Source organism: Pantherophis guttatus, chromosome 17 (genome assembly GCF_059756535.1).
Source record: "Pantherophis guttatus breed Tessera chromosome 17, ASM5975653v1, whole genome shotgun sequence".
Lineage (NCBI taxonomy): Eukaryota > Metazoa > Chordata > Lepidosauria > Squamata > Colubridae > Pantherophis > Pantherophis guttatus.
The window spans coordinates 2,193,540-2,213,687 of record NC_142079.1 but is presented as its reverse complement, the minus strand read 5'-3'; the positions used below and the strand labels follow the sequence as shown (position 1 = coordinate 2,213,687).

At 46.5% G+C, this 20,148-nt stretch overlaps 2 protein-coding genes across 3 annotated transcripts in view; one reads left to right on the top strand and one right to left on the bottom strand.

Moving 5' to 3' along the window:
- KMT5A (lysine methyltransferase 5A) overlaps positions 1-5,767 on the bottom strand; it is a 14,617-nt gene extending 8,850 nt beyond the window's left edge. The window contains exons 1-2 of one of the 2 annotated variants that reach the window (XM_087880392.1): positions 4,314-5,767; positions 1,377-1,768 (exon numbers count right to left, since the gene is read on the bottom strand). In XM_087880392.1, coding sequence (XP_087736518.1) covers positions 1,377-1,768; positions 4,314-4,323 — 402 coding nt within the window. In that variant the 5' untranslated portion in view covers positions 4,324-5,767. The remainder of the gene's footprint in view (positions 1-1,376; positions 1,769-4,313) is intronic. The other variant, XM_087880393.1, reaches the window with a different exon arrangement.
- SBNO1 (strawberry notch homolog 1) overlaps positions 5,425-20,148 on the top strand; it is a 27,216-nt gene continuing 12,492 nt past the window's right edge. Inside the window, exons 1-14 of the mRNA XM_034428705.3 lie at positions 5,425-6,393; positions 10,986-11,113; positions 12,986-13,295; positions 14,508-14,608; positions 15,116-15,212; positions 15,308-15,468; positions 16,266-16,399; positions 16,497-16,587; positions 17,339-17,500; positions 18,087-18,222; positions 18,339-18,444; positions 18,604-18,757; positions 19,591-19,773; positions 19,881-19,978. Of these exons, the coding sequence (XP_034284596.1) occupies positions 10,988-11,113; positions 12,986-13,295; positions 14,508-14,608; positions 15,116-15,212; positions 15,308-15,468; positions 16,266-16,399; positions 16,497-16,587; positions 17,339-17,500; positions 18,087-18,222; positions 18,339-18,444; positions 18,604-18,757; positions 19,591-19,773; positions 19,881-19,978 (1,859 nt within the window). The 5' untranslated portion in view covers positions 5,425-6,393; positions 10,986-10,987. The remainder of the gene's footprint in view (positions 6,394-10,985; positions 11,114-12,985; positions 13,296-14,507; positions 14,609-15,115; positions 15,213-15,307; positions 15,469-16,265; positions 16,400-16,496; positions 16,588-17,338; positions 17,501-18,086; positions 18,223-18,338; positions 18,445-18,603; positions 18,758-19,590; positions 19,774-19,880; positions 19,979-20,148) is intronic.

The window sequence follows — 20,148 nt, the reverse complement described above, 5'->3', positions numbered from 1 at the left end:
CCGTCTGGAACCTATCAGGATCCATCAGGCGCCTGGGGCGGATCCATCTAATTGGATCCACCTCCCTGCGGCGAGGGGTCGCGGTTCGAAGATCTAGGCGAAGGAGTGAGTGGTCAGACCATGACAAGGGTTCCATGTCTATATCCCCTATAACAAGACCACTCAACCACTGGCCAGAGACAAAAATCAGATCCAGAGTGTGACCTCCCCTGTGAGTAGGGCCATGAACTAACTGGGTCAGGTCCATGGCCGTCATGGAAGCCATGAACTCCCGAGCCACCTCAGACGTTTCACCGACGGATGGCAAGTTGAAATCACCCATGACTAAAGCCTGGGTGTATCTACTGCCACCGTGGCTATCACGTCGAGTAGCTCAGGTAGGGCTGTTGCCACGCGGCAGGGAGCCAGGTACGTAAGCAACAAGCCCATCTGAACCCCACGGCCCCACCTCACAAGGAGGGACTCACATCCGGCTATCTGAGGCACAGTGGTCTCCCTCGGACCCAGATCCTCGTTAATAATAACCGCCACCCCCCCGCCCCTCCCCTGAGCCCTCGGCTGATGGAATGCTCTGAAGCCTGGTGGGCACATTTCAACCAGAGGGACGCCACCCTCCGGGCCCAACCAGGTCTCCGTAATACCCGCCAGGTCCGCTCCTCCCTCTTGTATAAGATCGTGAATGAGGGGGGCCTTATTGACCACGGACCTGGCATTGCACAGCATCAGCCGAAGGCCCAGCTCCTGAGTATCTAAGCCACCTAGTATCCGAGCAGAGCCTTTAATAGGCATAAATGCAGAATATAACAGGCATAAATGCAGAATATAGCAAATATAATAGGCATAAATACAGAATATAGTCAAAATGTGTTTCCTGGAGAGAGAGAGAGAGAGAGAGAGAGAGAAGGGAAGGGGGACCCATCCTCCTGCCTGCCCAACCGCCCACCCACCCACCAGCAAGGCTGTCCCTCCCTCCCTCCCCCTCCCAAACCCCAGTGCTGGACTACAAAGCCCATCCTCCCCAGCCAGGAGGGAACTCCTAAGCTCGCCTGTTGCAAGAGCTGCCTTTTCTCTTGGCTGGCTCCTTTCTTCCCATTTCTCTCCGGCGGAGCAAAGGAGGCGGTGGGTGGGTGGGTAGGGAGAGAAAGTGGGGGGTGGGGGGGCTCTGCAGGGCAGAGGGGGGGGGTGAGTGGGTGGGAGGGAAGCGGCTAAGGACCCCCCACTCCCTTTGCCACCCACCCAACCCACCCAGCCAGGGCCCGATCCCGCCGTGCGCCCCTGGAGAGCGGGCCCTTCCCCAGCTTTGCGCTGCGCCCTGGGCGCACGGCGGGCGCTTTTGCCACCTCCTGGCCGGGGAGGCGAGGGCGATCTGGGCTTACCCCGTTCATCCTGAGCCGGGCCGGCTCCCGCTTGTCTCCGCCGGGGCCCTGGTCCGCCGCCTCCGCCCTCCCCGGCTTGGGCTGGGGCATCTTCCGCCGGCCTGCGCAGGGCGAGAGAGAGAAGCGGCCGCTGCCCCGCGCGCTCCTGGCCCGGCGGGCACAGCTGGCAGAGCGGCGGCAGGAGGAGGAGGAGGAGGAGCCGCCGCCCGCCCCGAGCTTCTGGAAAGGGCTGCAGCAGGGGAGGCGCGTCCCGGACACCCGGCGGGCAGGTCGGCCCCGCGGCGCCTGGTCGCCTAGCTCCGTTCTCCGAGCTGGAACGGATCCCGCCGGGAGATCCCGCTGCGGCAGAGCTGGCCGGTCCTCCAAGGGGGGCGGGCAGGGGGGATCCTCGGCTGTTTGCAAGGGGGGAGACAAGGAACTCCGGTGGCTTCTCTTTCCTTTCCTTTTCCTTTTCCTTTCTCTTTCTCTTTCTCTTTCTCTTTCCTATCTATCTATCTATCTATCTATCTATCTATCTATCTATCTATCTATCTATCTATCGCTCTCTCTCTCTCCCTCTATCTATCTATCCATCCATCCCTCTCCCTCCCTCTCTCCATCTATCTATCTATCTATCTATCTATCTATCTATCTATCTATCTATCTATCCCTCTATCCATCCATCCCTCTATCCCTCCCTCCCTCCCTCCCTCCATCTATCTATCTACCTACCTATGTATCTACCTATCTACCTATGTATGTATATATGTATGTATATATGTATGTATGTATGTATGTATGTATGTATGTATCTATCTATCTATCTATCTATCTATCTATCTATCTATCTATCTAATCCATCTATCCATCCATCCATCCATCCATCCATCCATCTCTCTCCCTTCCTCTATCTATATCTCTATCCCTCTATCCATCCCTCTCCCTCCTTCCCTCTCTCTCTCTCTCTCTCTCTCTCTCTCTATCTATCTATAACCGCTATCTATCGCTCTATCGCTCTATCTATCCATCCATCCCTCTCCCTCCCTCCATCTATCTACCTACCTATGAATCTACCTATCTACCTATCTATGTATCTATCTATCTAATCCATCTATCTATCCCTCTATCTATCCATCCATCTCTCTCTCCCTCCCTCCCTCTATGTAACTACCTATGTATCTACCTATCTACCTATGTATGTATCTCTCTCTCTCTCTCTCCCTCCCTCCTTCTCTCTATCTATCCCTCTATCTGTCTGTCTGTCTTTCATCTATCATCCATCACTAGGGAAAGGAGACCACAAGGAAATCTTAATCTTAAATTTTAAGACAAAACCCTAGCATGAAAAGTCCCGGAAGAAAGCAAAGAGAAAAACAAAATGGGCGTGGCTTGCCACAGAAACCACCCAATCGCTAAGAGTTGAGTCTTTCCATCTTTTGCACAAATTCACACGTTTAGTCAGAATCCCCGTCTTGTTCAATAGGCCTCGTTCGCAAGACGGGTGGATTTCCACTTCCCAGGATTCCCCATAGTTGGCTGGGGCATTCTGGGAGTTGAAGTCCACCCCTCTTCAAGGGGGCCAAGGTTGAGAAACCCCAGAGAAGGCGATTAGAGAGGTTTCTGCACCAAACCTTCCAACCCACCCAACTCTCCATTCAGGACAGGGGTGGGCAACTATGGGTCCTTTCCCACCTGCGGACTTCAACTCCCAGAATCGATTGCAGAAAATATGACTTCGGCAACAGAGTTTTCAATGCCTGGTATGCACTACCTGACTCTCTGGTTTCTTCCCCAAACCCCCAAAACTTTAACCTTAGACCCGTGATGGAGAACCTATGGCAAGTGTAACCATATCAGTGGGCATGCGAGCTCAGCTCCGGCTCGCGCACTGGCCAGCTGATTTTCGGGCCATCAGAAGTAGGGAAACAGGCCATTTCTGGCCTCCGGAGAGCCTCCGAAGGGGTGGGGAAGGCTGTTTTAGCCCTCCCCAGACTCATAGAGAGGATCTGGAGCCAGGTGAGACAGAGAAACGGGCCTACCGGGCCATCGTGTGCCAGGAGCGGAGGGTCGCACGCGCACGACGCATAGAATTATGGGTGTGGGCACGCGTGCACGCGAATCCCCCCCCCGGCACGTGACGGCAAAAAGGTTAGCCATCACTGCCTTAAGACTGTCTGCTGTTGACCTCACCCCATTCCTAAGAGGTCTGTAAGGGGCACGCATAACCGCAACAGCGTGCCTTCTGGACCTGTTCTAATGTTCCTTTTTACTCTTTTACCTTTTTCATGTATTCGAATTACGTTTATACTTTTACCTGCTATCTTTTATTTTATATAGATAGATAGATAGATAGATAGATAGATAGATGTCTTTTTCTTTTTCGTAGGCTTTTGTGTGCATATTCTTTCTAGCCAGGTTTTACCTACATAAGCTAAGATGTTCTACAGCCCTGGTTATATATATATATATTATTTTATTTTATTTGTCAAGTGTGTGTGTGTGTGTGTGTGTGTACACACACACACACACACACACACACACACACACACACACTTGACAAATAAAATAAAATAAAATAAAATAAATAAATGACCTGGCTCATTCTTGGACACATTCCTAGCTCAGGAATTCTGGGAGTTAAAAGCCCGCAGATCTTAAAGGGGCCATCCCTTTAAGTCAGTGTTTCTCAACCTTGGAAGCTTGAAGATGGGCGGACCTCAACTCCCAGAATCCCCCAGCCAGCGCTGCTGGCTGGGGGATTCTGGGAGTTGAAGTCCACCCATCTTCAAGCTTCCAAGGTTGAGAAACACTGCTTTAAACTCCAAGCTTGGACTACAAGTCCTCATCATCCTCATCTCCCGTCACCCCTCCATCGCGAGACCCTTGCTCCCAGCCCCCTCCCCACCCATCAGGAGCCCCCCCAACCCATCATCCCCCCCCCACCTCCTTTTGCATTACCTTTCGCCATGGCTCCAACCTGCCAAAGGGGTCCTTTCCTCCTTTGACAGCCCAGCAAAGAAGGAGGGAAGCGCTTCTTCCTCGAGGATCCCCCTCCCCAAAGTCCCCTCCCCAAGACTTTTCTCAAGGGGGGGGAAAGACCCCTAGCCCCCCCCCTCGGCCTGCCACTCAAGCCCCTCCGAGCTCCGGATTGGGCGGCTGGGAAGGCGCTTTCCCGGTTTCCAACTCAGCAGTCCGAGCAGGGAAAAAAAAAAAAAAGAGTTTGAAATGAGCTTGCCGGGCGCTGATTGGACGGCGCGGAGGCGAGGCGGCGCCTGATTGGAGGAGGCGCAGCGCGGCGCCTGATTGGAGGAGGCGCGCCGCGGCTTCTTCCGCCTTTTGGGGAAAGGGAGCCACGTGGGTGAAAGCGGCGGATGATTGTTTCTCGCCTCTCCGGTCTCCGAGGCGGCCGGTTGTGGGAATCGGCTCATTCCTGGACACGTGTCGACAGCTGGGAAGGGCAGGCCGGTTTTCCCCGCAGGAGATCACGGCTCCAATCTTTGCCGCAGCCCCGAATTTTAAGTCAACGGCGGCATGTCGGCTAGAAGAGAGTCCCGGATGATGCGGAACGTGGGAATCCGATCGCGGAGGCGGCAGCTTGCAGCGCTCCCTGCGGTTTTGGCTTCGCTCTCGAAGGATAAAAGGCGTTTCATTCATTCTTTTAGCATCAGGGCGGGTTGTCGGTCCACCGCCGGTGGCGTTTTTAATCTTGCAAACGTAGGACGCTCCAAACCCATCAATAAATAAATGGGAGCCTGGAATAAGACACTCAGTAGGGCATTGGCTCTTTTATTTGGAGACCTTGATGGGTAAAGGTTTATAGGCCCCTCCAATAATTGCTATTTTAAGCATCACGTTTTTCCTTTTTTTTCCCCCCTTCCTTCCTTCCCCAACACAAAAAAGGAAAATAAAATAAATACTGGAAATTCAGCCTCAAAAAAAAATACCAGCAACGGTGCTATGGTATCCAAACCGCAGCTGGCTTTACTGCGCCTGCGCAGTGCGCTCTAGCGGGCAGTTGGCCTGGTGCCAATGACGTCCCGTCGCAGGACTTTCTTTTTTTTTTCCCGTCATGCACCAAGCGGCTCTCGCGATCCGAGGGAGGACGTCACGCCCCGTTCCTCCTTTGCGTGGCGACGTACGGCGCCGCCATCTTGGGGAACAGGAGGAGGGGGGTCACGTGACTCCCAACCGTCGTCTCCTCGACCTCCTCTTTGCCCCTCCCAACGAAGAGGAAAAAAAAAAAAAGACGGGCCTAGATCAACTTTTCGAGCCTGGAAGCGCGACCGCCGTCGAAGAACTGCTGCCACCTGCGAGGGGAACGAAGCGACCACGGAAATCCGACCTCGCGGGGCCTTTCCGCGATGAGGCGCTGGAGAACATGCGCGCCTCCATCTTTTTTTTTTTTTTACTCCTCCTTTTTTTTTTTTTTTACTCCTTTCCCCCCCCTCCCTTTCTTCAGGAACCAGCCTCGGCGCTCCGTCACGTGACCCGGCCGGCGAGACCACCTGACCTCCGGAGGGAGGAAGGGAAGAAGTGAGCAGCGTCTTTTTTTTTTTTTTTTCTTCGTCGCGCTTGCGCACTGCGGCCTTTTCCGCCTGGAGGGAGGGGAAAGAAAGCCGCGCGACGGTCACGTGGGGGCGGCCTTGGTTCGCCCGGCAACAGGAGAGAGAAAAGCGCGTCCCTCGCCTCGCGGCGGTCACGTCGGGGGCGTGGCCGCCGTCAACGCCGCCCTTCCGCGCAGGCGCACCTCCTCCTTTTGGCCTTTTTTTTTTTTTTTCAATCCCCCTCCCCGGCTCCCCCCCTCCCCTCTCCGCCTGAGGGAGGGCGCGAGCGAGCGGAGGGCGCGCGGGCCAAGATGGCGGCGTCGAGTTAGAAAGCGGCGGACGGCGCGACGGCTGCTGAGGCGACGGCCGCGGGGAGGACGCAGCGGCGGCGGCGAGGAGGAGGAGGGCGGCGGAAGAAGAAGAAGCGGAGGAGGAGGAGGAAGGGAAACGGCGGCCGGGAACCTTCCCGACGGGGCCTTCCCGACGCGGCCAGAGTGAGTCTCTTTTTCCACCACCCCCCCTCCTTCCCTCAGCCCGCTTGCCCGGCTTCGCGGTCCGAGTCGCTGCCGCCTGAGGAGAAGAGCCAAGGCTCTTAAGCGGGCGAGGCGATGCATGACGAAGGGCTCCGAGGCGGGGTCCGCATTAGGCCCGGGGACGCCGGGAAGGGGCTTATTCTCCTCAGAAAGCGGGTGGTTTTTTTTTTTTTTTAATAAACCCCCTTCCCGGCAGCTTTCTGCATGGGTCCGTCCCGCCGGGAGGGTCCCCTGGAAAGAGAAAGAAAGAGAAAGGCAGCCTGGCTTGGAAGCCTTGGGGAGAGAGAGAGACCCTCCTGCCCCCCGCCATAGAAATTGTCTTTCCACACAGAGAAATACACGCACAGTTTAATATTATATATTATGTGAGTGTTTGTATTTTGACTGTTTAAGAAAGAGAAAAAGGCAGCCTTGTAGGGGAGACCCGGTCCCTAATAGAAATGCTATCTATCCACACATATATATACAGATAGTTTAATATTATATATTAAATAGTGTCTGTGTGTGTCTGGGTGTTTTGACTGTTTAAGAAAGAGGCAACCTTGCTTGGAAGCCTTGGGGGAGAGAGAGAGAGAGACCCTCCTGCCCCCCCCCCCATAGAAATAGTCTTTCCACACACAGAAATACACGTACAGTTTAATATTATATATTAAATTATGTATATGTGTGTTGTATGTGTATTTTGACTGTTTAAGAAAGAGAAAAAGGCAGCCTTGTAGGGGAGACCCGGCCTATAATAGAAATGCTATCTATCCACACACATATATACAGATAGTTTAATATTATATATTAAATAGTGTCTGTGTGTGTCTGTGTTTTGACTGTTTAAGAAAGAGGCAACCTTGCTTGGAAGCCTTGGGGGAGAGAAAGACCCTCCTGCCCCCCCCCATAGAAATTGTCTAACCACACACATATATACACGTACAGTTTAATATTATATATTAAATTATATATGTGTGTGCTGTGTGTGTATTTTGACTGTTTAAGAAAGGGAAAAAGGCAGTCTTGTAGGGGAGACAACCCCCCCTAATAGAAATGCTATCTATCCACACATATACATAGATAGTTTAATATTATATATTAAATAGTGTGTGTCTGTGTGTTTTGACTGTTTAAGAAAGAGGCAACCTTGCTTGGAAGCTTTTGCAGAAAGACCCTTGGTCCCTAAGAGAAATTCTGTCTCTATCCATGCACATAAATACACATACAGTTTAATATTATATATTATGTATGTGTGTGTATTTTGACTGTTTAAGAAAAAGGCAGCCGTGTAGAGAAGACAACCCCCCTAATAGAAATGCTATCTATCCACACATATATACACATAGTTTAATGTTATATGTTAAATAGTGTCTGTGTGTGTTTTGACTGTTTAAGAAAGAGGCAACCTTGTTTGGAAGCTTTTGCGGAGAGACCTCTGGCCCCTAAGAGAAATTCTGTCTCTATCTACGCACATATACACATGCACAGTTTAATATTATATATTAAATTATGTGTGTGTATGTGTGTGTATTTTGACTGTTTAAGAAAGAGAAAAAGGCAGCCATGTGGGGAGACATTCCCCCCAGCCATGGAATTTTATCTATCCACACGTATATAGAAATTTTATCTATCCACACATGTATAGAAATGTATCTATCCACACATATATGTACACATAGTTTAATATTATATATTAAATTATGTATATGTGGGTTGGGCGTGTATATTTTGACTGTTTGAGACAGAGGTCTTCAAACCTAGCAGCTTTAAGACTTGTGGACTTCAACTCCCAGAATTCTCCAGCCAGCTATGCTAAGCTACGCTGGCTGGAGAATTCTGGAGTTGAAGTCCATAAGTCTTAAAGCTGCCAAGTTTGGGGACCCCTGGTTTAAGAAAGAAAGAGGCAGCCTTGCTTGGAAGCGGGGGGGGGGGGGAGGGAGGAGAGCCCACCTGTCCCCTATTGACATACAATAGAAAAATGTATCTCTCTCTCCATCTATCCACACAGGTACAGTTTAATGTTATATATTAAATAGTGTATATATATGTGTGTGTGTGTGTGCATATGCATATGCATGTATGTATATGTGTGTGTCTTTGTGTGTCTTGACAGTTTAAGAAATGGAAAAAGGAGGCTTGTTTTGGAGCCTTCAGGGGAGAGTAGGGGGATAGGAATAAGGGGTGGGAGCCCACCCTCCCCTCCCCTCCCCTCCCGGCTCCCATTGACATTTCATATATATATATATATATATATATATATATATATATATATATATATATATATACATATATACATACACCCACACAGTATGTGTATATACATATAAACACACAAATGCTGTATATAATACAGCATGTGTATATGTGGTTATGTGTGTGTTTCTATATAAATTTCTGCATATATATATGCTCATGCTATATATAAATTTAATTATAAAAAAATAAAAAATAAATATAATACAGTGATTTACATTGTAGTGCATGTATGTGTGTGTGTGTGTGTGTGTATTGGCAATTTAAGGTCAAAGGTGCCTGTGGACTCCAGCACAAGGGGGTCCAGAGGATCATAGTATGCACGCAGGGTGGCCCCTCCGCAGCCCTGGGAAACTTTGCCTTCGGTCCGCAATTGCAGGGTGTCCTTCTTCTCCCAGCCCTTGTTTTCCTGCCTTTTTTGTTCCCAGATGTGCTGGGTGGAAAGACTGGAGCCTGGAGCCATCCCCTCTTGATTGGGGAAGGCTGGAAAGCATGGAGTCCCCCCTTTTTTTGCTAAACAAGGGGAGGGGGCCGCAGTTTGTTCCTCCTGGCTGGCTCAAGAGAAACGACTATTGTTTCCAGGTCACTCTCTATTGGTTACCCTTCTCCAGCCCTGGAGGATCTATCTGGTTGCTGCTGCTAACAGGATTCATTCAGGTTGATCTATGGGGCAAATGTGGGGTCTGAGTGTTCACTTAGATCCAGCCCTATCCGGAAGTTTATGTTCTAACACGTGGCTGGGAAGGCCACCTAGGGAGATTTATAAGGTTTATTTTCTCTTTTACTATGCCCTCTTGCACAGAAGAGAGTCTTCAAGTCTCTGTGACATTATTCGGGATTATCGTTGATTAGATTTTACATCCTGACAAGGACAGTTGAGAAGATCTCAGGCAAAGAAACTGCCTGGTTGACTGTATGCTCATTAAACTCTTTCCTCCAGGCAAAGGCTGTGTTGGTTGTATTGACCGATGCATAATTTTCTATCAATCTGTTTTGAAAAGTGATATCTGTGTCTCACGAAGCAAGCGCTAATTGTTTGGAAACTAATTCAGTTTCAAACCTTGAAGAATATCACTGCAATCTTCAGGAGAACGCCAGAACCTTTTGTTTTGATAACATGCAGGGTTAAGGAGCGCTCGTTCATAATTCTTGAAGGTCTTGAGGGTTTTTTTGGTAGCTCTGAGGAAATTTTACCCTGGCCTCTAGGTTAGCAACAGAGGGCAGTTTGAACTTTGAGTTGCTACGTGTCTTTGTGTTTGGTTTTTCTTTCATTACAACCCTTTGAAAGGGAGTGTAAAAATCTGCATGCTACGTCAAGCTTGAAAATGAACCCCCCCCCCCCCCCCGATAAGTTGGTGGAATCTGGGTTTATCACTGTAGGGTACATGCACTACAGGGAGATCATCAAAGAAGCTTAAGCTGTAAATTGGAATGTGTACGTCGCTTTCTAGTAGCGCAGTTCATGGTTCCTGTTTTCTTTTTAAATTTAATTCCTGGAACCTCATGGCCAAAGACAGAGGCTTCCTGTCTTCTTGGGTGACTTCAGAGAAACGGGGCTAAACTTGATGTGAGCAGTTACAATAAAAAAAAAAAACCCCAACCACTCTCTACTCCAGCAGAGTATTTAGCTACAATGTGATGTGGTCTGCCTTCTAGTAGCAATCAAGGAAAATTTGGCTAGAAAAAAAGCTAGAAGTTCCTCCGTGAGGCAGACGGGCAGTTCCTAAATATGCTAAACATATAAAAACAAAATACTTTTGGTGGGGGTGGCTAATGGATGCATGAACATGGGGGGTTACCTTGTTATCTGTGTCCAGCACTGTCAGGCTCTGATCCTGCCTGCTGTTACGCTCTAAAGATTAATCAGATATTTCATCATATTTGTATTTTGGATTCATGGTTTATTTACAAAGAAGATTGCTCTTCACTGGGCTGGGGAAACTGGAAGCGCTTTGGCATTTAGCCAAACTATTGCTCTTTAGAGAATGACTTGGAGAAGGGATTTAACAAAATAACAGAACCGGAAGGAACCTTGGAGGTCTTCTAGTCCAACCCCTGTTCCAGCAGGAAACTCTATAACATTTCAGACAAATGGTTGTCCGAATCTGATTTTCATTCAGCCTTCCTTATTCAATGATCATTTTCTGTCACATGTTTTAGGTGCTTCTGAACTAAGTTGGGGGAGCTTTTAAGGGATGGCAACTGAGAGGCAATACGATGCCATTTTAGAAGTAAAAAGATAAAAGAAATAATGGTTTAGCAGAAGCAGCTGTCCCGGTGGGAAAAGCTTATCTATCATTTGCCTTTGTTTATTTCAGAAATGGTGGAACCAGGACAGGATCTTTTGCTTACAGCTTTAAGTGAAAGTGGAATTAGTCCAAATGACTTGTTTGATATCGATTCTCCAGACATGGGCCTCGCAACTCCACCTCCAGCGATTCAGCAGGTTGGAAAGCATTTCTACAATTTTGTATTTGAGTTACTTTTATTTCCCTGGGAAAAAAAATCCATTGCTGATACAGTCCATTACTAGGCAGAGAAAAGCTGTATATTATTTATTTTATCAACATAGCAAAATAACATCATTCTAAACTTTGTTACTTTATTACCTGTAAATGGAAAGCCTTCATTCTCAGATTTCCTGGGACTTGTAAAATTGGTACTGACCTTCTGTGTGTCTTCCATATATCAAACCTGCTTGACATCTATGGGAATAAGGAATTAAGGCTAGATTTATAATGTTCAGCTCTGGGAAATAAACTTTTTCAGATTATATTCTGCTGGCCCATTTAAAACATTGTATCGACTTTATGTCACATTAATCTCCTTACCAGGTTTCTCCTCTAAGAATGCAACATGTTGCATTGCTGTCCCTTTTGTCAGTTGCAAAATATAAGCCTCAGATGTGCTATTTGAGGCACACTTTCCTCTGAGAAAGTTTTCATTGGCCAAGGTAGATTGGTTTCTGTGTAAGGAATAACAGAACCATGACTGAGTTCAGACAATACAAGAAGCCACACCAAATATGCTTGGCCAGCCCCTCCTTGGAGCTGTGAATTGGGGATTATGGCCACAATGCACCCCACTTACTGGCTGTGCTTATAGAACTTGCTGAACCAGAGACAAAGGTCTAGCAGCCGTATTCACACAGGGCTTAATATCAACCTGTGATATTGTGTTTGTTTTGTTGCTCAGAGAGTTGTGCCTAACGTCCAGTTTGTTTATTCTTTGAATATACAAACTGGTTTAACTCATTAGCTAGGTGAAGGATTCTCTAGCAGTGCAAATATCTACTATTTGATCTGTTTACAAGGGTATTTACCAGTGATAAGCTGCAATTCAGATGATCTGCATCGTTCGCTTAAATCATCATTCAGATTTTGTATACCAAAATGGTGGGTGTTAAGGACCAAGTTATTGTCTCCACACCATGAAAGCAACCTGTTCACCTCATGTCGCTAGGCAGACTAATCCCCACCGGAGAGGAGTCCTACCACTGTTGTATCATCTGCAGATTTAGTAATAGTATTACTAGCGTGAGTGGGAATGCAGTCATGCACACAAAGAGTACAGAGTAAGGGACTCAACACGCAACCCTGTGGTGTACCAGTGTTAAGAATAAGGGCTGAAGAGATATGATTACCTAATCTGACCCTCTGAGAGCGGCCAGACAGAAAATCCATAATCCAAAGGCAGATCCAAAGAGGATCCTTAGAGAAGGTTTCCAAACTGTTGTACGGAGTCTGTAGAATCAAACCTTCTGCCTCTTTCCTATGGCACATCCTTCTACCTGAAGTCAGGTCAGCCTCATCCTATCAGCATTTAGAATACCTGCCCAAACTTGCCTGTTTTAGAAAGACTAATAGAAAGGTATTCCTCAGCATGAATGATACGTCTCTAATGTTGCTGTAGATTTTATATTATCATCCTCTTTTAACGACCTCTATTATCCCTTGCGGGGTGGAGTCTGGGCAACTGAATGGAGCCGAGTGTTTACTGGCCGGATGCCCTTCCTGTCGCCAGTACGGAATTTTGTTCAGCAGATACATTCTCATCGTGCCCAGAGAGAGAAATATCTGCCTCTACCTAGGATCGAACTCACAGCCTCTAGATTGTGAGCAGAGAGCTTCACCTTTAGGCCACTGTAGGTTTTATATTATGTTATGATCATTTTGCTACTTTAATCCTGTTTGCTGCCTGCCGCTTAGAATCACTTACAGTCGAAACAACTTCCACCCCTAAGTTAGGAAGAAAAATGCCGGGCAGTTGTCCGTGGTTCTCCTGCAACCACAAGAACGAGTTTTTCCCGTTCCTTTAGCAACCACCTTCCACCACAACCTTTGTCCTGAATCAAATCAATCAGCTGCCTACTCTGGGGACGACCATCGTCATGACGAAAACGACCCCCGTGACCAGTACCAGACAGACCATCACCGTAGCAAAAATCATACAAACCAGCACCACCACACGGCCCTCGGTGACGGTGCCCGTGGCGCGCAACACCCTGACCACCCCCTTGCCCAAGGACCAGATCCAGCTGAAAGATCTCCTCAAGAACAACAGTCTTAATGAACTGATGAAACTGAAGCCTCCGCCCAACATCGCCCCTCCTGTGGCGACCGCGGCGAGTAAGTAGCGGAGTCGTCTGAATGGATTTTGGCGGGCGGGTTTGGGAATGGTGTCCCTTCAACTTACGTAGACTGTTCTGACGCAGCTCTCCAAACACGACAAACCCTCTGTAGTTGAAGCAATGATTCCTTTATTAGGAGCGCCAGCAGCCCTGGCAAAAACTTTCTCTCTCACCGCAGGCTAACAAGTCCGTCTGTCCGTCCGGAGAATGAATAGTTGCCTGCCATACCTATTCATCTCCGCCCCCTGCCTTTTATCCCCAGAGCTAAGGTGGGGCTTTGGGAGCAGCGGTGGCTCTTCCGTCCCAAGGACCGGCCCATAGATTTCCCCTGTTCTCCTCTCCTCTGCCTTCTGTGCATCAGGCACTGGACCCAGCTGTTCCTCCTCTTCCTCATCCGCCACCTCCAGACCTGGAGGCTGTTGACTCCATCTGAGGGTTGAGGGTTTTTCACACGACAGTTGCAGCATTCCCCTAAGGGTCACGTGATCAAAATGCAGACGCTTAGCAACTGACTCACATTTACGGCGGTTGCAGTGTCCCGGGTTCACCTGATCGCCTTTTGCGACCTTCTGACAAGTCAGGGGGAAAAATAAGAACGGTTTTACTAACTTAACTGCAGTGATTCACTTAACAGCTGTGGCAAGAAAGGCCGTAGAATGAGGCAAAATTTACTTAACAAATAACTTGCTTAGCAACAGGGTTCAATTATGGTCCTAAATCGAGACCAGGAATTCTTTAGTCCAGGGGTGTCCAATCGTGACTATTTAATCACCCTACCCATACTGCAGTGCTATCCTCATAATTATTCATTTAGGTAGAGAAAAAGAAAGCTAAAACAGCTGGATGTTAAAAACATATTGAGGTCCCAAATGTTGCCTTTTTTACAGAAATATTTCTTCTGTCCTCAAACGTGGTAAACGTTACCACTATGCTTGGTAAGATCACTTCCACTGTTGAAACGGGCTATAGAGATTCCTTTCTCTCATCCCCACATGGGAAATTCGGCGTAATCTTCATCCAACTTTGGTGCTTTTACACTTTGCATCCTCCTGGTAGCCGTAAATTTAAGACTGGCTTGAAGCTCATCTGCACTGTGGTGTTTTGGTGGATAAAAAAAATTGCCTCTCATTTACACCGGCTTCGAGAATACTTGTATTACATCATAAACATTTTTCTTAATGTTTAATCCTTTGGGACGTTTTCCTTTCAGCTGATATGAGTAACGGTGCTGTTAAAAAGGAGACTTCAACTAAAGAGGTCACGAGGATCTGGGTAAACGATCTAAAAATGAGAAGCTTCTCTCCTACCATGGTATGTACGACCCTAGATTTATATTTATATGGCTTTGATTTTATTCATCTCATGTACTATGTTCATGTTACAATGAAACCCTGTTCCTTAAACTCTGAAATCCTAGATTTTGCTGTGTTGTATAGACTGATTTCTTTTTAATACTTGGTTTCGTGTACTTGATCGTAATATCGTATTGGAGACAAAACCTTTAGAAGTTTTGTAGATGTGCTGTTTACCAGTGGGCACCCTGCTCAGCCTTTTCAAAATGTAATATACCGACACATTTCAGGCACACATTTCTTTGCTTCAAAGTAACATAGTACAGGTCTAAGACCCCCTGTGGGTATTTTAAAATCTCTTCTGGTGGAAAATAACTGGACTCAGAAGGAGAGCACCTTAAAAGTAGCATTCTAAAATTCAGCAAGAAAAAGGTTGTAAGGTTAGGCAACTGTCTGTATCTGCTCACCCTTGAACTTTGCTGCTTTGTGTGAGACAGATTGCAACACCCTCTGTTCTTTCCTGCAGAAAGTGCCCGTCACAAAAGAGGAAGAAGAACCAGAGGAAGAGGATGAAGAAGAAATGGGCCACGCAGAGACCTATGCCGAATACATGCCCATAAAATGTACGCCTACTACGGCTTTTTATCAACATTAAATACCCGAATATATCCAAGCTGGAGAAACACCGCCTTACGCAACCCTGCCTTTTCTCCCGCAGTAAAAATCGGCTTGCGCCATCCTGATCCGGTGGTAGAAACCAGTTCCCTCTCCAGCGTGACCCCTCCTGAAGTATGGTACAAATCTTCCATTCCGGAAGAAAGCATCGACAGCGGTTGGCTGTCAGCCTTGCAGCTTGAAGCAATTACTTACGCAGCACAGGTACTACCTCCTTCGTCGAAGGCTAGCTACAAATTCGTGCCCGTCCCGAAGCCCACCAAAACTGAGACCGAAGACAAGTTCTTGCCACAGATATTGTAACAGGTTTTTGTGGTGGCTCAGGGGTTAGAATGCAGGACTGCAGGCTACTTCTGCTAACTGCCGGCTGCCTGCAATTGGGCAGTTCGATTCTCACCGGCTCAAGGTTGACTCAGCCTTCCATCCTTCCGAGGTCGGTAAAATAAGGACCCAGACTGTTGGGGGCAAGAGGCTGGCTCTGTAAATCATTTAGCGAGGGCTGTAAAAGCACTGTGAAGCGGTATATAAATCTAAGTGCTATTGCTATTTCTGTAAAAGCAGAGTTTCTCCAACTAACTTATACCAGGCTTAATCAGAAAAATAGCCTAGATTAGTGGTTCTCAACCTGTGATCTGAAGACACCTGGGAGCCCGGAATGTTGTCACGGGATTCCGCAAAGACTTGAAGAAATGTTATGATTTAAATCTTGAGTTAAGTCTTGGGGGTCCGTGGCCACAAAAGGTATTTAAAGGGGATCCGTGGTGAAGAAAAGATTGGGAACTCCTGGTCTAGATAATGAATCTATAGAACATTCTTTCCCTTCTCACGAAGCAACTTGTTTCAAAATGTAACCTGTAGCTTATATATTACTTCTTGAATTCCTCCTAGTTTACCCAATTGACTACATATTTCCCTCATACGTGCTCCTTTTATACATCTTCACTGCTCTCATCCATGTACTCTAGGCCACACACTAAATAAATTCTGTCACTTCCCCACAGCAACACGAGACATTCCTACCGAACGGAGACCGAGCTGGCTTCTTAATAGGCGACGGTGCCGGTGTAGGGAAAGGAAGAACCATTGGTGGCATCATATATGAAAACTATCTCTTGGGTAGAAAAAGGGCAGTGTGGTAAGTCTCATACTCGGGCATCAGGGTTAGGAGGGTATGGTTCTCCTTGGCACTGACTTTGTCTTCATGGTGGTCTGTTGCTTTTGCTCTCTTCCAGGTTTAGTGTTTCAAACGATCTGAAATACGATGCTGAAAGGGACTTGAGAGATATTGGCGCCAAAAACATTTTGGTCCATTCATTAAACAAGGTGTGGAAATATTTTACTATTGTACAGTTGAAGCAAAAAAAACAAAAACCATTAGGTACGCTTGTGTGAGATGCATGCCCGATGAATGCTTTGTTTTAGAATTTAAATCAGAAACCTACCATAGATAGTTTTGTTACTTTTAGGTTTGCTTGCGCTGTGTTGGAAGTAGTGTAACAGTTGCTTGTTCACAAATTATTTTTTGGGTTAATCGTTGCAGTAGGCATGTTGCATGTTTTGAAGGTCATAATGGGGAGGGGGTTTCAAATCCTCAGTTATTGAAACATGGAATTAAATTATGTGGAATAGTATTGTATTTCTGCATTCTCCCGTAAAAATGTGAAAAATTAAATTAGATTTGCCTCTATTGGGAAGTTTTACAGGAGGAAACCACTTGCTAGAATTTATGTATTTATAGCATCTCATTGGACAAATTAGTTAGCAAGATTAATTGTTCCTGGAAAACATACTTAATATGTGATACATAAGACAGTCTTTCTCAGTTTAATGAAACTTGTATACAGTAACAGAGTGAAGAGTCTTCTAAACAAAAAATACCAAAGCAGAAACGTCTGTGGGAGTCCATCAGCTTTCTGATTTATTTTGAGTGCCAAGCACAATAAAATCAGAAATGTTTTTCTTTTTAAGAATGCAGCTTTTAATGCTATTTGGAGTTGAGTAAGGGAAGATAATGCATGCACGTTTGTAATAGAACAGAACAGCCTTCATACCTCTGATCTTATTTCTGCTTTAGTTCAAATATGGAAAAATTTCTTCCAAGCATAATGGAAGCGTGAAGAAGGGGGTCATCTTTGCAACTTATTCTTCACTTATTGGGGAAAGTCAGTCTGGAGGAAAATATAAAACCAGGCTCAAGCAGCTTCTTCATTGGTGTGGAGACGACTTTGACGGAGTGGTATCCTTTTCCAGTTGCTAGATTGGGGCAATATCCCTCCTTTTAAATTAGCATCTTTTGATTGGTGTCTGATACTCTTTTATAAATTGCATTTTTCAATTCCAAGGCTATCAAAATTTGGAAAGCAGATAATGCTTCCAGATAGAGTGGCGACGCTCCAGATAAAGTAATTTTTCAGTTTTCAGAGGTATGGGTTTCAGCTCTCAGAATTCTCAACAATGCCCTCGCTGGCTGGGGAATTCACATGTCAGGAGGTCACATGTCAGGAAGTTGGTCACATGTCAGGAAGTTGCCACAGTTGAAAAACACTGCTAAGTTTTGTATCTAGCCTAGTTAATTCTCAGAAGGATGTGCTGATCTTTAAATCTCCACGTTTGCCTGGAATAACCCTTTGAAACTTTCGTTAACATCCCTTACTTACAGCGAAAAGGTTTATCGTTCAGCATTGGTAAAATAAACATAACTAGTTGATCAATATATATTCGTTATGGACAACATTTTCTGGCTTCCATTCAGTGAAATGTTTACCATGTAACTTTATACACGAATGTTTGTGAAATGTCTTGCTTCTTAACCACGTCTTCAGATAGTGTTTGACGAATGCCACAAGGCTAAAAACCTTTGCCCGGTTGGCTCTTCAAAACCAACGAAGACAGGCTTAGCTGTTCTGGAACTGCAGAACAAGCTTCCAAAGGCCAGGGTTATTTATGCTAGTGCCACGGGTAAGGACCGTTTTCCATCATTTGAACATCGAGTGGATTTTGCAAGGCTGTTTTCAAAGGGGGAAAAAAAAGCTTGGATAATTTCCCTTTTTTTTTTTTTTTATGTTGGCTTTCAGGTGCTTCAGAGCCCCGGAACATGGCATATATGAACCGCCTTGGGATCTGGGGGGAAGGGACCCCATTTAGGGAATTCAGCGACTTTATCCAAGCAGTTGAAAGAAGGTATGTTCGTAGGTCTTGACTGGTGTTGCGTCAAACGGGAGAAGCGATCGTCAGAAGCATTGGCGTAGCTTTTCTCAAAAGTTCCAGCAGGTCCCTGGGAGAATAATCTCCCTTTAAAAATTGTCTTTTTTTTTTTCTTCTTCTTCTTTTAATCTTCAGAGGTGTGGGCGCCATGGAAATAGTTGCCATGGATATGAAGCTAAGAGGAATGTACATAGCCAGGCAGCTGAGCTTCTCAGGGGTCACCTTCAAAATAGACGAAGTTCATCTTTCTCAGCACTACGTCAAAATGTATAATAAATCTGTGAAAATGGTAAGCCTTTAAAAAGGGAGAAGTTGGCAGTTCGGGATGCTTTGAGAAAGATCCATTGCGTTAACTCCTTGCAAGAGATACCCGAGTGAATCTTTGGAAGGGTGTAAAGACAAACAGAACAGTGTGAAATCAGTTCCACTAACCATACTTGGGTCTCCAAAGCCTTCATCAGTTTTTCTGCGGACGTTTTATCCCCCGTCACAGAGGGGGCTTAGAACTTAGAGTCTCGCAGGATTTGTAGCCTCCCAGAGAATCTGGGTTTCCTCCATTCCAAGGAATTCATTCAGTGAACCCTATGCGACGTTACTGGAGCAAGGAGTAGATGTAGTAATGCTTCAACCACATTGTTATTGGTAGAATATAACCACCTTTTCTAGGCTAAAACCCGACATTTCAGTAGATAGTTTATAAAAGTGATTTCTCTGTTACTGAAAAATAGTGGATTCCAGATATTGTTTTTTTAAACCCAAAATTTAAAAGCTAGACTTTTAAGAATCAGTTGTCTGTCTGTGTAGCTTCTCAATCCTCCAGGTCATGGTTGTCCCAAAGGTACTTTTTCGAAAAGGCAGCTGGATTTAACTTGGTGCTTTCTTTGAAAACGTTTTGCTTGTCACCCAAGAAGAACTTCAGAACGGAACTGAAGGAGCTTCTTGGAAGACAAGCGAAACGTTTTCGAAGAAAGCACCAAGAAACTCCAGCTGTCTTTTAGGGGTGGGGTGGGGTGGGGGAACACCTTTGGACAGCAGTCAGTTTAGTCTAGCATCCTATCCTCCCATTTTATATTACTGATCTTTTTATGTCTCCCTGAAAATTCTGCCTTCTTTTTTTTCCAGTGGGTAAGTGCCAGGGAGAAATTCCAACAGGCGGCTGACCTCATTGACGCCGAACAGCGCATGAAGAAGTCCATGTGGGGCCAGTTCTGGTCTGCCCACCAGAGATTCTTTAAATACCTCTGCATTGCATCCAAAGTCAAGAGAGTGGTGCAGCTGGCCCGGGAAGAGATCAAGAACGGCAAGGTGGGTTGGTGACCCTTGACTTGAGGGTCCTGGAATGACTGGGGAAGCACCCGTCCTCCACGTTGAGAAGAGCTTAAAAGCTTCCCCATGTGTTTTGCTTCCTACAGTGCGTGGTCATCGGGCTGCAGTCCACAGGAGAAGCCAGGACTTTGGAAGCTTTGGAAGAAGGTGGCGGGGAACTGAATGACTTTGTTTCCACAGCAAAGTAAGTATTGTGATCTCGGCTTCCTGAGTCATTAAAACACTTTTGAGTAGTCCCAAAAACCTCTCTTATTGCAACAGCTGTGAAATATGTTCATTCACAGCTGAGTCCCAGTTAGTTGCAAAAAGTCCTTCGGGATAATCACCCACCTTTATCTCCCTTCACACACTGCC